Consider the following 20,194-nt stretch of genomic DNA (forward strand, 5'->3'; position numbering starts at 1 on the left):
CCACTGGAATGGCCGCTTTAGAGCATCTCGTTGTTGACCGTAGTAAGCGAGCACAAAGAATGTGCAAGATCAAAGGCTTAGAGTCCTACATAACAGCCAGCATATGGACCGGGGCTGTGTGCTGCCATGGCTGCTTTAGAGTGCCTTGTTGTCGCAGCGTAACCACATGGCTCCAACATGTCATTACAAAATGTGTAGACATGTGAAAGATGCGGGTCACAGAAGCGATATTTGATTGTCAGTCGGGCAGGGTGGTGACAGTGTTGAGAACAGAGGGAACAGCTTGATTTTTCACAATGTTGAAGCCTTTTAATCATTCAAATATGGCAGAGTCGCGAACAACACTCTTATCTGTGCTGTGTCAAATTTAGAAAATATGTTCTTTCCAGTTATGACAACTTTTAATGAGGAATTATCTTCCTGGTTTTATTCGTAAGTTTGATTATATTATCAAACGACTCAAGCAGAGTTTAATACATATTGAGAGTGTTTTTTTTCTAAATAGCTGTATTTGTCTTAATATACACTAGATGTACTTAATATGAATACATAATTGTGATAATCTTTTAATAGGATTTATGTTCCTGTTAGATCAATTTGCTTGAATTAGGTAATACAATCCTAATTCACAATTTAAGATTAATTTTGCCGTGAAGTCAGTCATTCTGTTCCCGAGCTAACATCAATACCAAATGGATGATGTAAAGCACTGCTGTTCAATCACTGGTCCTTGAACTGAAAAATAGACAGACAGAAAATACATACACGGTCACATTAAGCTTACGCGCTATGCCTCGTAAGCCTCTATCCCACTGAGCAGCAAACATTTGAAAATATTTGCAAAGGTAGCAAATGTTACGCTCTCATTTGCAGATGTTCACCTTTACATTTTTGTTGTCAGGGATTTTTTAAACATGTTCAGAATTTCTTTGCAACAAACACAGTTGGCGAATGTTTGGCAAACGGCCGTGAACGGCCATTCACTAAACTTCGCCACAAGTCGCAAATTTTTGCCCCTCAGTGTGATAGGGGTTTCAATGTCTACTTTGCTGCAGCCCGTTTTCCTTCCTCGTCTCGAATGGAAAAACTACCGGTAGTTTATTTGTTCGTTATTTGATGTCAGTTTGTCACGTTTTGACTGATGTACTCAATGTAGTGTGGATTTCGCAGTTTCCCATTTAAGGAATCCAAGAAGTAGAGCCAGTGCCGTGCAGTGAAAAAGCTGCTGGGAATTCTCAGTGTTTTAAACTTTCATTGTTGTTTAAATTTGGGAAGCATTTTTTTTTTAATTATTGAAAGCCAAACAGCTGAAGAATTTAATAAATTCAAGTCATTTAATAATTTGTTCTCTTTAAATGACTTCACTGCGTATTATTAAATAAAGTCATGGCAAAATAAATGGAACCGACCGAAGATTGGAACTTTCACAAAGAAAAAAGAGGTAGATAGTAGCGAGAGTATCGTTAATTGCCACTTTGTACTTTTAATTATTGCGCCACATGTCTGCTGAGATTTGAGCTCTGCCACACACCTGCTCCAGCTACAAAATGGTTGCACAGCAGCGCTTCAGTGGCTAGCATGGCTCATCCCAGTGCCCCTTTTAAAACCTCTGAACCTTCTTCTGTTCCCATTAAAGTAACAACTAACGAGCTTTCTGTGTTCTTAAAAAAAAAAAAAAAAAGTATCTCTTCAACTGTTTTCCTTACTTTGTTCCTTATAACAACTGGCAGGGTTTGTGGTAGCCCAGAGACTTTATTAAAATTAAATTATTCCACTCATGACCCAAGTCGAGCAAACTTTATCAAGCTGATAGAAAGTGTAACATGAAAGTGTGCAAGTTGTTAATTAGTACGTAGAAATTCCGTATGAAAGTAGAAATTCCAAGTAAAGAAATGGAGAGGACCATGAAGCTGGTTAATAATACCACGTGCCCACTATAGCTGTCATTCATCTGATGGTGCATTTTCTAAGTCACTTTTTGTTGCTCGCTCCCTTGTCGACAGGTCAAGAGGACTACCGCAGCCGTCTGAGCGGTGAGTGTTTCCAGGACCTGGTTTGTCCCGAGAAATGCCGCTGCGAGGGCACTGTGGTGGACTGCTCCAATCTGAAACTGACCCGCATTCCCTCACACATCCCGGAACACACAACCGATCTGTAAGTCACATGAAAATACCATTGACTGTACGTTTGCAACACAATGTCTTGCATTGCTGAACCTAACCCTTAGTTCATGAAGTTTACTTAATATATTCTGAGATTATTATTGTTATTATTACTATCACAACCTTATGTGCCATAAGAAAAAAAAACAAGGGCAGATTCTGAATTAGCACAACAAATTAATGTAGAAAAGTTTACTTGCATCCCTGATTAAAAAAAATGTAATACTTGTTGACCAATGTAACTATAGCAAAAATGTCCAAATATTTTCATCTTTGTTAATTCATTTCATAAATGAGCTTTGCAGATTTATAAGAAAAATATTCATTTTGGTGTTGCTATTCGGCTCTATAGTAGAAAAAAGGTCGGACAGTCGTTTGGGAATTTTACTTTACTTTATTGCACAATACTTAGCGATTTTTTTTTTTTTGTTCTCCAAAAATACTCCATGTATTTAAAAAAAAAAAAGAATACTTTGTGATGGGCTGGCAATCATTTCAGGGCTACTACTCGAAGACAGTTGGGATAGGCTCGAGGGCACCCGCGACTCTTAGCAGTTCGGAAAATGATGTAGATGGAATAAAACTAATACTAAATCTAAGAAAAACGAAACTAAAACGAAGCAATTTTTGAAAAAATAAATAAATAAAATCTAAGAAACCCACTCCAAATACGAATTAAAACTAACAGATATAAATACAAAAATAAATAAATAGAAATAAAATAAAAACTAACAATAATGTAAATTAACAAACCTACTTCAAAAACATACAGTATATTGTAAAACAGAACCTAGCTAACATCCATACGTTCCAATAACTTTGATGTGACAGTCGTCCACGGCAACATGGCCGCCACATTGGCATGCTTTTTAGCCTGCTCTAGTCTTCTCTTAGTCTGGTTATCTATGACGAGAGAGCAACAAAAGCCGTGACCAGTCTGTTGATGCCGTTACTGGCATTTTGGTCAAGTGTGGCCAATCTGGACCTAACAGACTTTGAAAGGCACAGTACTAGGGGCCGTCTTGCGTGGACTGGACAGTATTTTTTTGTCCGTTAAAGAGAGGTTCCATTGTATTTAGAAACAAATTTCTGGATTCACTTTACTGGGTTTTTAATATCCACAGCACACTTTCACAAAGGCACACCCCTCTGTGGGAGTACATCAACGCGAAACTTCCCCAATCTTGCCATATCGCTATCTTTACCTTTCATTCCTTTTTTTTTTTTAAAGCTTCCACATTAAAAAAGAAAAAAACCTTCTCATTGATGTGTTCCGTCTGCCTCCAAGACCCCAAAGGAGCCATCATGATATCCGGCATCTCTCACACTCGCATACAGAACAGTCCCTGATATCCTTTTTTAGCAGTGATAAATGGGGTAGCACAGAGAGAGAGCAATATGCAACAGGGATATCCTGATTACATTATGAGAAGGCTTAAAGTATTGTGGCTCTGTCTTCAGCTTCTACTGGAGGCTGATAGGGGATTATTATAATAAGACAGGACCAAGACGCCGACCTGCTCAGTATTCAGCCAAGCTGTTCAACATAAAGAATGACATGAAATGTAAGGGCGTCGAAGCAATATGTGATGAAGTCGAGTCCTTAGAGGTGCACATAAAGGGAACAACTGGTTGCCACAAAGCACGGTGATGCAGAGAATTTCTAATATTCATGAAAAAAAAAAATGCAGGATACCAGACAAAGGCAAAAAAGTTTGGAGTGGAACCCCCTGCTGGATCAAGAATACAAATGAATGCTGAATACACAGAACCTTCACGGCAATGCTGTCTCTATCATTCCGAATCAAGTAGCTCTTCACAAATAACTTGATGAATAATTTCAAGCAGAGGACATTTTTTTTCATACATTTGAAAAAAGAAATTGGCCAAGTACAGGAAACAATGTAAAAGTCATACATACATGAATATATAAATGATCAGCATAAATAGAGGTGGACTTTGGAGGGAGAAACAGTTGCTCAATCTTGGTTGATGTGGGCAATAGGGAGAGAAACGAAGCGACAACAAAACTCCAGATCCCAGGAAAGAGAGAACCAAAATTTCAGATTTGTCCATGGAAGTAATTTACCAAAACAAAAAAAAAAAAAAAAAACAAAAACAAAAAAAATAATAATTTTACTGTCTTCTTCTGTGTTCAGTAGGTCCTCCAAAAAAGTGCATTTTCAACAGTTGGAAAGATTTATTTCTAAAGTACCGGTAATATTTACCACAGAAAAATGACACTGGAATCGTCTTCAAACCATCTGTCCAATAATGCTGCCTCCTCAAAATCGACTCATCTCAGAATTTGACACGCGTACCTAATCCATGTGTCCAAAACACATTCTTTTCCATAACATGACTTCCCACCCTTAAAAGCATCCACAAAAACTAATGGCTTTTATAACCTGCCTCATTAATGTATTATTGACGATTCTTCTTCCCACCTGCCATAACTGTAAAGAATTTATTGGTGAGAATATTTTCTCTTTGAATGCACTCACCTAATTTATAGTGTGATTAAGGTGTCTTACATACCTATATGCAGCAAATTATGACCTCAGTTATGTTCAACTGGCAAACTGAACAGACAAGCATGCGCAACGTTGATTCTTTTAATAGCCTTTGAGTAAAAATAGCCTCAATAAAACAGATGTTTCGTTTTGCCTGGGCTTTGGACATTGTGGGTATTGATGACCCCATAGAAGTGATTCATTGTTTTCTCCTCGTATTTTTTCGCCCTCTGCTTTAAATTAGTAACATCGCTTCTCTTGTCTTGTTAACATTTGAAGAGTTACTAAAGACCTTGTAGGGCGGCACGGTGGTCAATTTGTTAGCACGTTTGACAGTTAGTGCAGAGGAGCAGGGTTTGATTTCGGCTTCAGCTTTCCAATGTGAAGTTTGCATGTTCTCCCCATTCTTGCGTGGGTTTTGTCCTGGTACTCCAGTTTCCACCCACATTCCAAAAAACATGCGTGGTAGGTTAATGGAACACTCTAAATTGCCCCTCCTTGTGATTCTGAGCACGAATGCGTGCCCTGCAATGGGCTAGCAACCAGTTCAGCGTGTACCACGCCTACTGCCCGAAGACAGCTGGCATAGGCTCCAACATGCCCGTGACCTTTGTGAGGATAAGCAAGTTAGAAAATGGATGGATGGATAAAGATTTGTTTGCGTTAACTTTGAAAGGTTGAGTATGTGACAGAACTGCCCATCTGACCATCTAAATGTGTCCTTTTCACTGTGCAGGCGGCTCAACGACAATGAGATTGCCCTATTGGAGGCGACCGGGATGTTCAAGAAGCTGCCAAACTTGAAGAAAATGTACGTATGCGTCATTGTGCCTAAAAATAATCTCACAAGTCTTCTTAGAGTCATTTCAACGTACACCGGCGTACTAAAACATAGGTACAAAGAAAATGTAGAAAATGGGTCACGTTATATCGATGTGTCCAAGCAGTTGTGAAAAAGGTGTACTTTAACTTCAGTTTGATATACTGTACCATGTTACAAATTTTTATGGCAGAAATTTTTCCCATTCCAAAAAAATAGGTTTGATATCCGCGTCATGAACGAACGTTTTACATGTCTGCTAGGATACTTGCTTATCGAAGCTACATGCTCTTCTATCCATCACAACATGGTCTCCAATTAGCTACCTTTTAATACTTTGCTTGGGAAACTTACCCCTTCTTGCATTGCGAATTTCTCCATTGTGAGATAAATAAAGGTTTTCTTATCTTATTGCTACTCAAAATAGCCACGGAAACTAGCAACTGATGCTAACTCCTGCCATGAGCTCTTCCAACTGCCAGCCTCACCAGACATACAGTACAACACCAGCCGACGAAATAACGTCTATTGGACTATATATGTGATTTGCGGCGTGCGTATTACAAACTTATTATATTTAGGTGCCGTAACACTCAAGAAATACAAGATTTGTAGATTTTTCTGCATTAAAATGTCTCTTGCTTCTGTATTCTACAGCGTATTTACTCAGAGATATGTATGGAAAGTCAGAAATGTATTCCTAGAACAGGTCAAATTCTCAATAATAACTTTTATATCCTGTGGGGGGGTTATACATTTTGACGGATGTTCTGTCTATCAGAAGCAACTTTAAAATTAGATGATATATTGTGGTTGTCAACAACCATGCATCTCTGGTATTATCTGACAAAAGAGGAGGTCTTGCCTACTAACCAACAGATGACTATTTTCCTTCTCTGGTCCGTTCACGCCTTGACGTGTGTAACGGCAGCAGTGTGATAATTCTCAAGGTCCCCGCAACTTGCTCTACATATATATGTTTGTTAAGGCAGCTACATGCACGGAGCAATGTTATCTGTCTAGTTCAGAGGACGGCTCATTATTATGTAAATGAGGTGGCTGTTTCCTGCCGACCGTTTCAACATTTGTTCCAACGGTATTCCTCTATCCAGAGCTGGCATATGCTGATTTCTTTCGGTGTGTTCTCACAAGAATATACTAGGAATTTGTTCTACAAAATTGAGCATGAATAAAACATTGTTCGCACCAGTTGGGACATTAGGCACTGTCCAATAGAAATGTGTGCTTTCACAAAAGTTATAATATTTAGTTGGGATTGACACGGTCAGAGATGTATTCATTTAATAACAACACACTGGTGCCGTGTGATACGAGTGACTCAATTTAGGAGTTTTCTAAAGGCACGCCGTCATTTGGATGATTATTTTGCTGGGACTTGCTAGCAAAAATTAAAGGGAAAAAATAGCTTTATGGTGCCAGTGAATTCCACTCAACATGACAAGCAGTTTGGCAGAGTGTGAGCAATTTTTCAAAGAGCAGACATCAAGCTGAATTACGTTATGCATTCATAACAAACACATACTTTTTCACTTTCAGTCTGCTATCTTAATGCTAACATAGAGTGGGAAACATCGTAGACTGGCTAACAAATGTATGTGGTGGTGTTTTCGGTTTGAACATAACCATGCAGCAACACATGTTGACAGATAATCTAAAAATACTCACGGACATATATTTATCTTTTGCATAAAATGACTAAAAATACTGCAACTTACTTTTTCACTTAGAGTAGTTGTGTTCTTTTCACTTGTCTGCATAAGTGCATATTGACACCCCAGTTGCCAAGTCTTGCATTCACTTGTTTATATTTCATTTAATTAAGCTATTACTGTATGTTTTTATGAAGTACATTATAATACGGTGCTTTTTTTTTTGAAAATAAACACATTATTTTTGGGAGAGTGTAAAATGAATTAATTGCATTTCCATACATTTAAATTGGGAAGGATTTGAATGTTTTGGTTTATGCGCAAGTTTATGAAATTAAATTCATATCTCCAAGGCATTGATGTTTTTGAATTATTGTGGATGTAATGTACAGTAGTGTAGTAGTTTGGTGGCTACCGACTGTATTTTTTCAGGAAATATGACATTTTGTTACTGTCAGAGATTTTCTCGGACAAAGTTAAAGAAATGACTCGGCACACAGGAAAATTGTCTTCAATATCGGCGGGAGCGGATCTCTGAGAGCGAACGACGGTAGTTGCTCCGATGATCACACACTCGAGCTCCCTTCCCGCCAATTCCGACTTTTATTGTAACATACAAGGAAAACACTGCCCCCGACATTTGCATACCGCACCCCCGGTCCGGCCCCTCGGTAGTGATTGGTTACGTGAGTTTAAGCTTTGAACCACCGGTACATTGGCGCCTTTCTGTCTGGTCTACACTGTATCAACATGTTGCAGACTTCGCGGACGACAAATGTCGCCTGGGCGCGACGGGTGTTCTCAACTCGTCTTTTGTTGTTCAACCGCTGTTCCCAAATTATTCATTCCCCTTTTGTGACCGAGTTTCACCCTCTCCCCTGTGATTGCCCACCTGCATTGACGTGCTAATTGTGGACTTCAACAGCCCTCCGGCCAGGTGGCCGGCGCCTTTGTGCACAGGCATTTGGGGGTGCTGGATACGCACCCAACCGTTTAGATGTGCCCAAATTAAATGAAACTTTAAACATGATACAATTTTGCTCATAGATTCCTCTAACAGTTACGCTTGTGTAGGTCTTAGAATCACACCATAAACATTAACAACCAATTTTAACTTGCTTGCAATGTTGCGATGCTTTTTGTGCGAAAGCCTACAAAATTCCCATAGAAACAGGCTCCTCCATGTATGCACAGTTGGTGAGCGATTTCATCGTAAATCCATACAATCACAATTTTCACCCTTGTCACCATCGCTGTATGCAAATTGGAATATAGAGGAACGTCAGTTCCGAATGTGCCAATTTTTTTTTTTTTTTTTTTTTTTTTTAATACGACCAAATGTATGCTTTCCATCACATTATCTTTGCTCACCCAAGCGACATATTGGATTGGAGCAAATAGAGGGCCGTGACTAACTGCTCAATATGTCCACCAGCCACAAAGACGGTATAGCCCATGTGCATTATACTGTACACTGCATGTATAGCCAACCTCACCGCCATGCCTGGTGGGTTCTCACTATAGTAGTTGAACAACAAAATAGGTGCTTGGGAAAAAAAAACAGGGGAAGGAAATGGTGATGGAAAACCCAAGAGCAGAGGAGTTCAGGAAGAGGAAATGGACAAGAGGCGGAGAACAAGCCAGGAAGAGATGGAGAGGAGGAAACCAATAATAAACGGAAATGGAGGATTGGCCTTCGATTCAGATTTACACCTGCACTTTATCTACAACCTGCTCTCGTGTGTTTGTCAGTGCGCCTGTGCGGTGTGATAGAGGCAGGTTAGGTTGATAAAAAAAAAAAAAAAAGACCCAACGGTTGATTTATTGGAGAGGAAATTGCTAACCATCTAACAGTGTCACCGACGATATAGATTGGCTGTGCTCTCATTTCCATTTTGCTCCTCTCAATTCTTTCCGTCTGTTCTTCATCATCTCATCCTCTTCCTCTCCCACGACGCCAATAAGCGGCAACATGCGCGGCTTCCCCCGACCATCCGCAGGGGCCGTGATAGGCATCATCTCGACTTATTGTCTCTGTGGCTTTTCATTTTTAATTTTTGCGGAGAGATAGATAGTCTTCACTTGTCATATGATAGTGAGGACAGAACAGGAAATCTTCAGGTTGTAGAGACGCAACAGGAGCAACACCTGGACAATCTGATGAGATCCAGTCCAAGAATTATAATAAGAACTGACTCAGTGATAAATGGAATTCCGCATCTTGGTGGTGAAGTGGTTCCCCAATGAGTGAAAATACAATCAGTTTTTTTTTAACGGTAATTATAAATATTTGCTTACACAGACTCATTTTCGGGCTCAACAAGTGTATGCTTCTGCCTTATGTTACCATGGTAACACAAATTGCACTCTGCTTTGGGCCCCAAAGTGGAAGGTGCGGAAAGCGTGTTGTAATTAATCATCATTTTGGGTGGAAGCATGTCATAAACATGTAAAGAGGTGTGTAACTGCAATAGAGAAAATTCAGGAAAAGACAAAACTTTTAAGTACACCCACACAATCTGAGGAGAGCGATTAGAAGAGCTCTATCGAGAATTCTGCATCGAGAAATTTGCAATGTGCTTGTACCATATGCACCAATCTGCATGTTAATTGACAAGTGGACTTCCATCCACTTGTTCATGAAGTACTGCACCTATGAGTGAAAATAAAATTCATGCCTTTGCTGTAGTTGTTTTGTAGCCCGGGGGAGAAAATAGTTACACTCCTGGTTGCCATGGCAACCAAAAATGTACGCAGTATTGACCCTACAGTGGAGGAAGCATGTTGGAATTCCTGGTTTAATTTATTTATTTTTTTAATAAGCATGTCATAGGTATACTTACATACATTCTAGACTACTACTACTATGACTATTACTACTACCACTACTACTACTGCTACGATATTAATCTTGCCAAGTCAAATTTTCTTGATGTTATTGGCAGATAATTTTGCTGAAGTAATCCTAATTTCATTAAAATTTTTTTTGGTTTGTTTTTCTTTTCTGTCTTTAAGATCAGTTTTTCCTGTTTTGGAACTGTTTGAAATTCTGGGTAAAAAAAAACAAAAATCACGTCTCCTTTAAATCAAAATCTGCATTTAACTGGTGAACATTTTCTTGTTATTTTCTCATAGTAGAGCGTGCTGTCAACAGTTCACTCACTGTGTAGTGTCATTTTTAAGGCAGACTTTTTCTTGCTGACTTCTTTGTTTCAGCAACCTGAGCAACAACAAGCTGCGGGACATCCGCGAGGGAGCTTTCGACGGAGCGTCGGGCGTTCTGGAGCTTCTTCTGACTGGCAACAAGCTCACAGGACTGCAGGGACGAATGTTCCGAGGCCTTACTGGCTTGAAAACTCTGTAAGTGTAACCCCTGCATATAAGCATACGGGGTTTTTTTTGTTTTGTTTTTACATCTCAGTGCTAAGGAAATATGTTGAAGTAAGTTGAGGAGCTTCATCTAGAAAAACGTAGTGCTTTGTTTATGTGAGTTGAGGAGCTTTATTTTGAGAGAGATGTTGCTTTGCCACCATCTTGTGGCATCTATAGGATATACAGTAGAATACCAAATACTATGATTCGAACATTGATAGTAAACCCTGTGCTATTTAATTGCAGAGTTTAGCTATTTGTTGTAGGGCTCTGTCCCAAGTCCACATGAAGAGTGAGTAGAGCTGGATTTGGAAATAACAATGGAACACATGAGTTAACTTGGGTTGATGTGAACTTCGTTGGTGTGTGTGTGTGTGTGTGTGTGTGTGTGTGTGTGTGTGTGGTCTCTATGTTTGTGTGTGTGGGGTTTTGTGTGTGTGTGTGTGCGTGCGTGCGTGCGTGCGTGCGTGCGCGCGCGCACGCGCGCGTGCGTGTGTGCTTTTACAGCCAAAATGTCTTTTCGATTTGTGATTGTAACTGATAGTGTTAGACTCAAAATGCCTTTTTGATTTGTGATAGTAACTGATAGTGTAAGACTGTTTATTCACCCACCCAGAAATCAAAGCTAATGACAGTCTCATTTAGCCACCCACGCTAAACTGGCTAGCGTCCAATTAGGGTGTTACATGATAGCGCACTAAATTATGAGCCTAGCTAATGTCGTCTGTACATGCGTGGTAAAGATGAGCTAATGCTATCATTTATATATATTCGGGCTAATGACTCGCTAATGGCATGAAAACCGTCTCTGTCTCATGTTAAGCGGCTCCATGCTACAGTAATAGCCAAGCTAACTCGTTTAGCCCCCCCGCAGTTTGCTCACTAACTTGATTAGCTGCAGCCCACGTGACTCCCAAGGCGACCATGGCTGATGTCTCAGGGCAGACTCAGTTGCGGTTGTCCTTTGGGGACCGGTCAGATCGTATTGTGCTATTTATATATTAATTTTCTTTTTACCCACTCAAAGTAGACATTTTCAATCCAAGACACACATCGCAAGAGCTCTTTTGACAAAGCCCTGTTTAAAACTTATGTTTGGTTTTGACAGAGGAGTATAAACATGAGAACATGTTTGGCATTAAGTTCGTGTTTGACAGGCAACACCTGCCATACACTATATTAATATAAGTATTGTCGTTGTAACTAAATCCTCCAATTGACAGCCGTGTGTTGCTATAAATACTTCATAATGCGTATGTGGAGGTACTAATCTTCCAGTGCAAATATTTTCCCAACAAATTACATTGCCTTGTTGGCAAACTGTTTTTCATGTAGAATCGGGAGATGAGTGACATAAAGTGATTTATTTGTACAATTTATTACCCGCATTCCAGAATGCTGCGGAGCAACCAGATCAGCTGCATTGACAACACGACATTTACGGGCCTGAGCTCGGTGCGTCTGCTCTCGCTGTACGACAACCGGATCGCCAGCATCGCCCCGGGAGCCTTTGCCACCCTGCACTCCCTCTCCACAATGTAAGTCGGGTTTGTTTTTGTGGCAGTGTCACAAGCACATATTTTATATTTGAAAGATCACACGCCAAATGAAAATGTCACAAAACGTGCCCACAAAAAGTGGTTGATTGTGCATTCTGCCATTGAGTGAAAGAGCATTTAATTGTTCTGCATGTCACTATACATCGCTGGCATAAATTGCCGAACAAATATTAACATTAGAATCTGGTTTGTAAATAACATACCAACCACTCAGGGAAATTGCATCATTTCCAATGTCACAATTGTTGGGAATCAATGAGGTCTCAGCGTTTTATTAAGAACCCTGTGAACTGTTTTGTAGTTGGAAAAATATGTAATGTCTCCTTTAATTCATCCAGCCGACATTACATATATCAAATTCTAAAACCATCCAAAAGCCGAAGAACAGTTTTCAAGGATATTACTATTTTCAACCAGGAACTCGTACGGTCAATCAATTGGTATGCGTGTTTGTCATGTTTTGTCAACATTGTTTTTGTTTGTCCAATTGGACTGAGATTTTTGACAACATTGTTAAGAACTGATATGCACAGACATTGATTTTCTTGGTTGTTCTAGTATATACTGAGCCAAAGGCTCGTTGTTTTATCAGCCACATTCCCCGTTGCGTTTATGAGGGAGTGAATTACATGCCAGTACTGCTTGTCTTCCGTCTTCCGACCACCAACTGTACATGTGAAGGTTGTAAATAACGTATTATATCAGCCTCGTAAAACCTCAAAAGTTTATCTTTATTTTTTACTGTGAACACATACCGCAATATAAAAGTCTATCCCCCCCCCCCTCAAAACAACAAGAGCTCGTATACTCGTCAACGTCGATTCAAAGTTCTACCTCATTCTTTGTTGGAGTCAAGTTTTGACAGGAAGGTTGGACAAATACATATTGCTGCATAAAATTGAGCTGTAAAACAATATTTTCCATCGAATGGCTGAAACAGAAGTGAATACCAAATAGCCGTCTTTGCCTTTCACTCAGAATCTGGATAAGGTGGGATTTCTGCTGCAACTTGTTTGCACTTACACAATGACACGTCAGGTTAATCTGCCATCTAGTGGAAGCGCATTTAAATGTTCTGCCCGTTACTGGACGTCACTTTCATCGATTGATCCCGAAAGATAAATGGTTTGTAGTCACTAAATAGCAATTTTAAGGCCAACTCAATGAAAGTGGATAATGAATTCTCACCGCAGAATTGTTGGAAATCACAAGACCTAAACGCTGTGAACCTGTTGCTAACTAAAATAGCAGCACCAAATGACACACTTAAGTCTCTGGTATTAAGTCAAGGGTGTGGACTGAATACCGTATTTTCCGCACTACAAGGCGCACCGAAAAGTCTTCAATTTTCTTAAAAGCTCACAGCGCTCCTTAAAATCCGGGGCGCCTTGTGTATGGTCATTACTGTAATATGTTGACCCCAAGGTGGCTCCTTCCTGGAGACATGCTGACAATGTTATAACTTTATTAAATTAAGTTTTTGTTGCAGCTTCAAAAAATAGAGAGCTGTGGTGGTGTTTTTTTTTTTTAAAACGCACACTTTATGAATGTTTTTCACAGTCTCAACTATAATACAGTTACGTCTGTCCGTCTCCGTGCCTTCTCTTCTTCCTTTGACTCGAGAGGCGTTCATGACCGGCGGAAAAACGTAAATTAACGATTCCTTCATTGAAACTACGGAAATGGAAAATAATGCATCAAAACAGAAAATCAAGCAAGGAAATCACAAAATAAATTCTAGAGCTCCCCTACAGAATTTATTTTGTGATTTCCTCGTTTGTGAATACAGTACACAACAAAGGAATAAATAACAAACACTGCTGAGACAGTCCAGTCTCCTACAATTGACTGACATCTGGTCGTTCTGTTGCAGCTACGCTCAATGAAATGCCTAAATAAATTCTGTCGGGGGGCTATAGAATTCATTTTGTGATTTTCTGTGTTGATGCATTACTGTATTTTCAATTTTGATCGTTTCATTGAAGTAATCGTTAATTTACGTTTTTTGGAGGCGGTCATGAACGCCTCTCGAGTCAAGTGAAGGGCCGTGGCTCCATCTAGTCGATGCATTGTAGATTGTGCCTTTTAGTCCAGTGCGTGCAATATATGAAAAAAAATTAAAAATAGGCCATTCATTGAAGGTGCGCCTAATAATTCAGTGTGCCTTTTAGTGCGGAAAATACGGTATATTAACCTACAAAGGTATTAAATGGGATCTTAAATTATGTAGGAAGGATGCCTTTAACACTCACGGGATCACTCTGCTATGTTTTGCTTGTCCAGTTTGTTGGGATTACTAATCGTGTCTTTGCATGTCTTCATGACAATCTGTTTTGGGTCAAGGGTCCATGTGACACATATTGTAAGATTCTATAGGTATACACATGAGTTTGCAGTTGATTAATTTGATGATGTAGGTATTTACGAAAATAACCATAATCTTTTGGGGGTTTTAGCCTTGCATCAGTCTTGGCATTCACTTTTAATTGGTGCATGCATTGTGTGCCATAAAAGAAACAAGGGGAAATTCTTGGAGAAAGCCTGTTTGCTCATTTCCTTAGCCGCCTTGTGTATTTTTATTTAATTTTTTTTTAGGCTCCCTCTCCACCAACCCGCACACCCTTTCACACCTACCTCTTGTTTCCCAGTAGAGTGTGTGGGTTTAATTAAAAGATTAACACATCGAAAAGGGGAAGGAAGGGATTTGGCTGAGGTAGGGTCGCCACACATGGAGGTCAATTCATTGCGAGGAAATGAAAAAATAACTGGACTTCCGATGCGGAAGAAGAAGCATCCTTTTAACATTGTGACACACAAAGAATTATTACATGAATTGCTGAATTGTCCTGGCCAGAATTTGAAAGTCTGCATGGGTCTTGTGTTGTTTGGAAAACGGCTTTTAAAATGAATGAAAATGCCATTAATCAGTTCATCGGCTCATAAAAATAACAACAGAAAATGTTCAGACATTATTTTAAAGAAAGAAAATAGCATTATATAACATTGTCATTTTCCTAAAATAATGGCCCGTCTTTTTGTTTTGTTTTTTTTTGTCAGAAAACAAAAAAAAAAAATGAACCAAAGACCGATTATAAAATTCCTGTATTATATAATTTCAGCGCTGTCCTGTGAAAAGCATGCCCACTTTTTTGGGGGGTTTGTTTTACGTTAATGAGATGTACGAAACGCCGACATCCCATATACGTTTTTTTTTTTAATGACAAAAATGGACATCCTTGTTTTTTTACAGGATATCTATGTTATATTAATCATTTAAGTTCAGGTGTAAAATTAAATTATCTTCACTTTAATTTATTATTATTTTAGCAGAGATGGCCAGCAGCCTAAGAAAACGTTTGAGGCAAAAAAAAATATTATAGTACTTTTTGTCGAAGTATTAGTTAGGCCATTATTTTAAGAGAATGATTATATAGTATTTTTAAATATAAAACAGTATTTAAATAAAGGTAATAATTCATTTTTCAACACAGCAGTGTTATGAGAAAATCCGTGGCCTGTTTATTACTGTAACCGTGGTAACAAATGTCCCCGAAGCCGCACTACAAACGGAGCCAGAGCGGACCAGAAGCCCTGACCCGTCATTCATTTTTCAAGATGAACTTTTGTCTGGGAAAATGATGCCAGCTGCCAAACCCTTGCTCCTCCTCCTTCCCCCTCAGGTTTAATATGCCTCAACATAAATATCGCATGAGCTGTCGGAAAGGCAACAAAAAACGATGAGAAGTCATCGAAAAAGAAGAATGCGATGAATACGATAACCTTCTTTTCTTTTGCTTCTTTTGCTGTTTGGCTCGCCTGGCCTGCTTATCTCTAACTCTCTGTATCTCATTTAGTTCACAAAATGAATAAAAAAAATGAATGATAACCTTTTTCTCCCGGCCTCTTTGATTTCCTCTTAGCCCCCCGACCACCACCACCACCACCACGCACTTCCATTTGAATGTTTTTCAGTTTATGACCGAATGTGTAGTTAGCAGTGTTGTAAAATCAACATTGAAATTCTGTTGGTTCTTAGCAACTGAGAAACGCTTGCTCTTGCTTGCTAGTGGTGTCCCTTCTGTTCGTCTTTGTCATGTCTCGTCAGTCCTGCAAAGGTTTGTTTTGAACGCAAAACCGATGAAGGGTCCGGTTGCCTTGATTCAACTGTCGTTGATACTAAACAGGAAATATTTCTAGCACCTGGTTGTCCCAATACTTTAAGGGGTGCTTATTTGTTGAGCTGATATGTCTTACCTTCACTCTGGACACTGCAATGTTATACTCAACCATCTCCACTTTCTGCAGTCCCATTTCTTTTCGACCCACAATCTGCCCTGGAAGAAAGTCTGTGTTCTAACTGTGGCCAACAGTACCCTCATTCTCTCAAAAAAACGAGGTGACTCCAGCTAAGCCAAAGCGTAGACGAGAGATGGAAAACAGCAAGTCCCGACAAATTCAGTCTGCATATACTCTGCTTATATTCTGTTTGTGTGTCTTTTGGCAGTAACCTCCTGTCCAACCCGTATGTGTGCGACTGTCACTTGGCCTGGCTGGGTCAGTGGTTGAAGAAGACCAGAGTGGTGAGTGGAAACCCTCGCTGTCAGAGGCCCGCCTTCCTCAAGGAGATCCCCATCCAGGACGTGGCCAATCCCGACTTCACCTGCGATGGTAATGCGATAAGCTGTGGGACGGACATGTTTTGTTTTTGGCCCATTAGAACATAATCCTCAGCATTCTACCACATTACTATATTGATTGGCTCACATCTTCTCAAACGTTCAGTGAACAAGAATTTAATATTTTATGTAAGGGATTACGGGTTACCACTGCTAGGCGAGGCCCACCGGGGGTCAAGACCCCTCCAGAGACTTATCAAGCTTCATCACCAGACAATTAAGCATCTCAACAACATGACTGTCCACAAAAACTAAAGCTTACATGGATCATCTGAGGCTGTGCTCTTGCACATCTTGCAAGGATATATGAGCGGTCGTAGCTATGGATAAATTAAAACAAATAAAATAGACTAATGATACACGGGGAGTTGGAAATATCGATTGGAACATCGCTCAAAGTCCAAGTTCCGACTGGAACAAATAGAGGGTGAAGTCATCTGACGTCAAAAAACGTCAGTGGCCGCAGGCACCATCTCCAATATCTGCATTTATTGGTTACATGATATATTAGTGTGTTGATATATTATCAGTGCATGAAGTTTTCATGCATCATTTTTAAAATTTGTCAAAACTGCCACAAAAATAAAAAATAAAAAAAAAAATAGAAAAACATTGTTTGTTGCCAAGACTGCTGACGGTCAGATGAGTAATTCACAAGCAAAACAAATACTATATCGCGGTTGTCCCTAAATTGGATCATTTTGAGGTTGGGCATCGTAATCCTCCAGTAGGATGTTTCTGACTTCCCAGCAGTGTTGAGCGCAGCATTTAAAAAAAAAAAAAAAAGGATTAAATTCTCCTGAGAGGAAAGGAAATTGAAATGATCAGGATGTAATTCTTCACATTGTCATGTTGTGCCAATGGGTCTCTGGATGAGTACTCAACTTGAATAAACTGGGTCGCGGTTCAGTGCTCATTACGTCAACGCTTAACCAAGCATCCAGATGCTCACGTCTGTGTTTCGAGTCCTTGCGTCTTACGCGATCTGGCTTGTCGGTCGCGTTGTTATTTTGGAAACGCGGCAGCTCATAAGCACGCTCCACATCCTCGGCAGTGTATTGTGAGGCCAGTGCGAATGCTAACCGCTGGCCAGACGCCCCCAGTGACATCATGACATCACTGTGTGGTTCCCGCTCTGACGCTGCCGTTACCACGACAATGACTTCCAATCGCCACCAAGGCTGCTCGCTTCGGTCGCCAAGTTTGATGCTGCGCTGATGCCTTTCTCTTCATCCAAACTTACTTGGAATTGATTTTCACTCTTCTGATAATTTCCTGCGCTGCAAACTTTTATGAAAGATCGTCTTGGAAAGTCGTTTGCTGGTTTGGCACTGGTAAAAAGTTGGTGTAAGATTTGACAATATGAAGTCATATAAATGCTATTGAAGAGGTTTATTACACGTTCTAACACTTGTATTTTAGTTTGTGGGTGGACTTGATGTGTAAATGTGTGTGTGCGTGTGTGTGTGTGCGTGCATGTGCGTGTTTTGAGGAGTCATCAGTGCAGACAGAATAACATATTGCCAACGAGCTGTCAATGAGCCTGACGACTTTTCCCGTTGTTGAAAAAGTCACCACTTTTGGGAAATATTTTGAGTACAGTGGTTTGGTAGAAGGATAATCATGCAAAAAGTGCTTCTGAAGAATGGCTGCTGGAGGAGGCAATCCAGTGGACCCTCCGAGTATTGGTGGTTCGGCTTTCGTGGATTTACCTATTCATCATTTTTTCTGAGAATCTTTTTTTTTCCAAATTCAAGTTAACATTAATATTTTAATGAATATATTGATAGAACACTTTCTTGAAATGAATCAGCTATGAAAGTTAGCATGTCCACAATTGATGAAATAAATACATTTGCCTTTCTTCCTAGTCAGGCTAACTTGAGCTCGTTTATACTCTGATGTTATTTAATAAAGCAGAGAAGCTGAACTTGTTCTGAAAAAATAAACAATACTTTTACCGGTGTGCTACATTTAGATTTTATTCAGAAAAAGTTTTTATTTCTACATTTACTAATGTACCAAATATTCTACGTTTAACAAACAATAGCTCCGTTTTTAATGTGTAATTGCAGTACCGTGATACTGTGAAACCGCTCAAGTTTATCATACCATGAGAATCTGATACCAGCTCGTGAATACTCGTCAAAGAGATGTAAAAGGAAGCTATTGAATATCCATGAAACGACCTGTAACTGGAAATGTACCCCTAAGAGACCACTGTTCACAAGGGAGAAACGAAAACATTTTCCGACCCCTTTTGATGGGGTGAAGCACTCATTGAATCCAAACATTCAACCATCTGAGTAGATTACACAATTGTTTTGACCGTATTGGACTCTTAATCTCTGTAAGTGGCCAATTAGCTTGTGTTTCTAAACCACAGTCAGTTCCTGTCCAAACTTTGTGCAATTTAAGGAGGTGTGCTGCTTGAATTTCATTACAAACTGCAAAATCTTGCCTGGCGGTGACATCACAATACGCAAAAAGCACGACCACTAAATATAAACCTATTTTGAGTGTCCATTTACACACACACACACAGAAACTCAAATTGCGTTGTTATTGGCTCGGTGGCTCCTCCTCATTATCCTTCATTATGGTTTTAACTCTGTTGGCTTTCACTCTATTCAAAGCACAGTTCAAGTGTTCCCATAATGCGACAAGCAGCGCAACGTTAGCACAGTGTGTGAGCGTGTGTTTGTGTGTTATACAAGGAAATGAAAGCCTTTCTCAGCCAAGAACAATGCTTTGGGCTGTGATCATTCCTAACTCTTCAGTGCGCAAGGCCTGTACAACCAGCCATGTGTTTTTTTTGGGGTTGTGACCATGTCTATATAAGCATGCTTAGCTTGGATTTTCAATTGTTACATATGTACTAGCTAGCACACCTCTCAAGTGTTTTTATTTGTACACTGTATATATGTGGGGGTAGGGGGGATACGTCCTTGTCACACAGTCCTTGTTGATTGCAAGTGTTGTCTTATCAGCCTCTGTTCATCTGAGGTTAGATAAGACTTTATTGATCCCACTCTGTGAGATTAATTTGTGGCAGCAGTGTGAAGAAAAGGCACAAAACACAATACAATACAATACATGCTGATTTATATAGCGCTTTCACAACAGCTGCAGCTGCAATAAAGCGCTTACATACAAAATTAGTGAGAATAACAATACAAATACGCTCAGATGAACAACTTGGACAACTGTATGCTTGCAAATAGCCCCCTGGAAGAAAAAAAAAATCACAAAGCTCAAATGTCTTCAAAATGGCGTAGTCATAGCTCACTCGCACGCCAACGAACTGCACGTCGTCGAATAACCACGAATGCAAATAAAAGGCGGGGAGAAGGGACTCACGTCAGACAACAAAGTGTATCACATGACATTGATTTAGCCACGCCCACAAAATCAGGAAAACT

General features: G+C 39.8%; 1 protein-coding gene across 3 annotated transcripts in view; it reads left to right on the forward strand.

Moving 5' to 3' along the window:
• Positions 1-20,194, forward strand: part of slit3 (slit homolog 3 (Drosophila)) — a 254,024-nt gene that overhangs the window by 187,425 nt on the left and 46,405 nt on the right. For all 3 annotated transcript variants that reach the window (XM_019892240.1, XM_019892239.1, XM_019892241.1), the window contains 5 exons: positions 2,004-2,154; positions 5,412-5,486; positions 10,382-10,525; positions 11,932-12,075; positions 16,601-16,764. In XM_019892240.1, coding sequence (XP_019747799.1) covers positions 2,004-2,154; positions 5,412-5,486; positions 10,382-10,525; positions 11,932-12,075; positions 16,601-16,764 — 678 coding nt within the window. The remainder of the gene's footprint in view (positions 1-2,003; positions 2,155-5,411; positions 5,487-10,381; positions 10,526-11,931; positions 12,076-16,600; positions 16,765-20,194) is intronic.

Source organism: Hippocampus comes, unplaced genomic scaffold, assembly GCF_001891065.2.
Source record: "Hippocampus comes isolate QL1 unplaced genomic scaffold, H_comes_QL1_v1.1 scaffold203, whole genome shotgun sequence".
Taxonomy (NCBI): domain Eukaryota; kingdom Metazoa; phylum Chordata; class Actinopteri; order Syngnathiformes; family Syngnathidae; genus Hippocampus; species Hippocampus comes.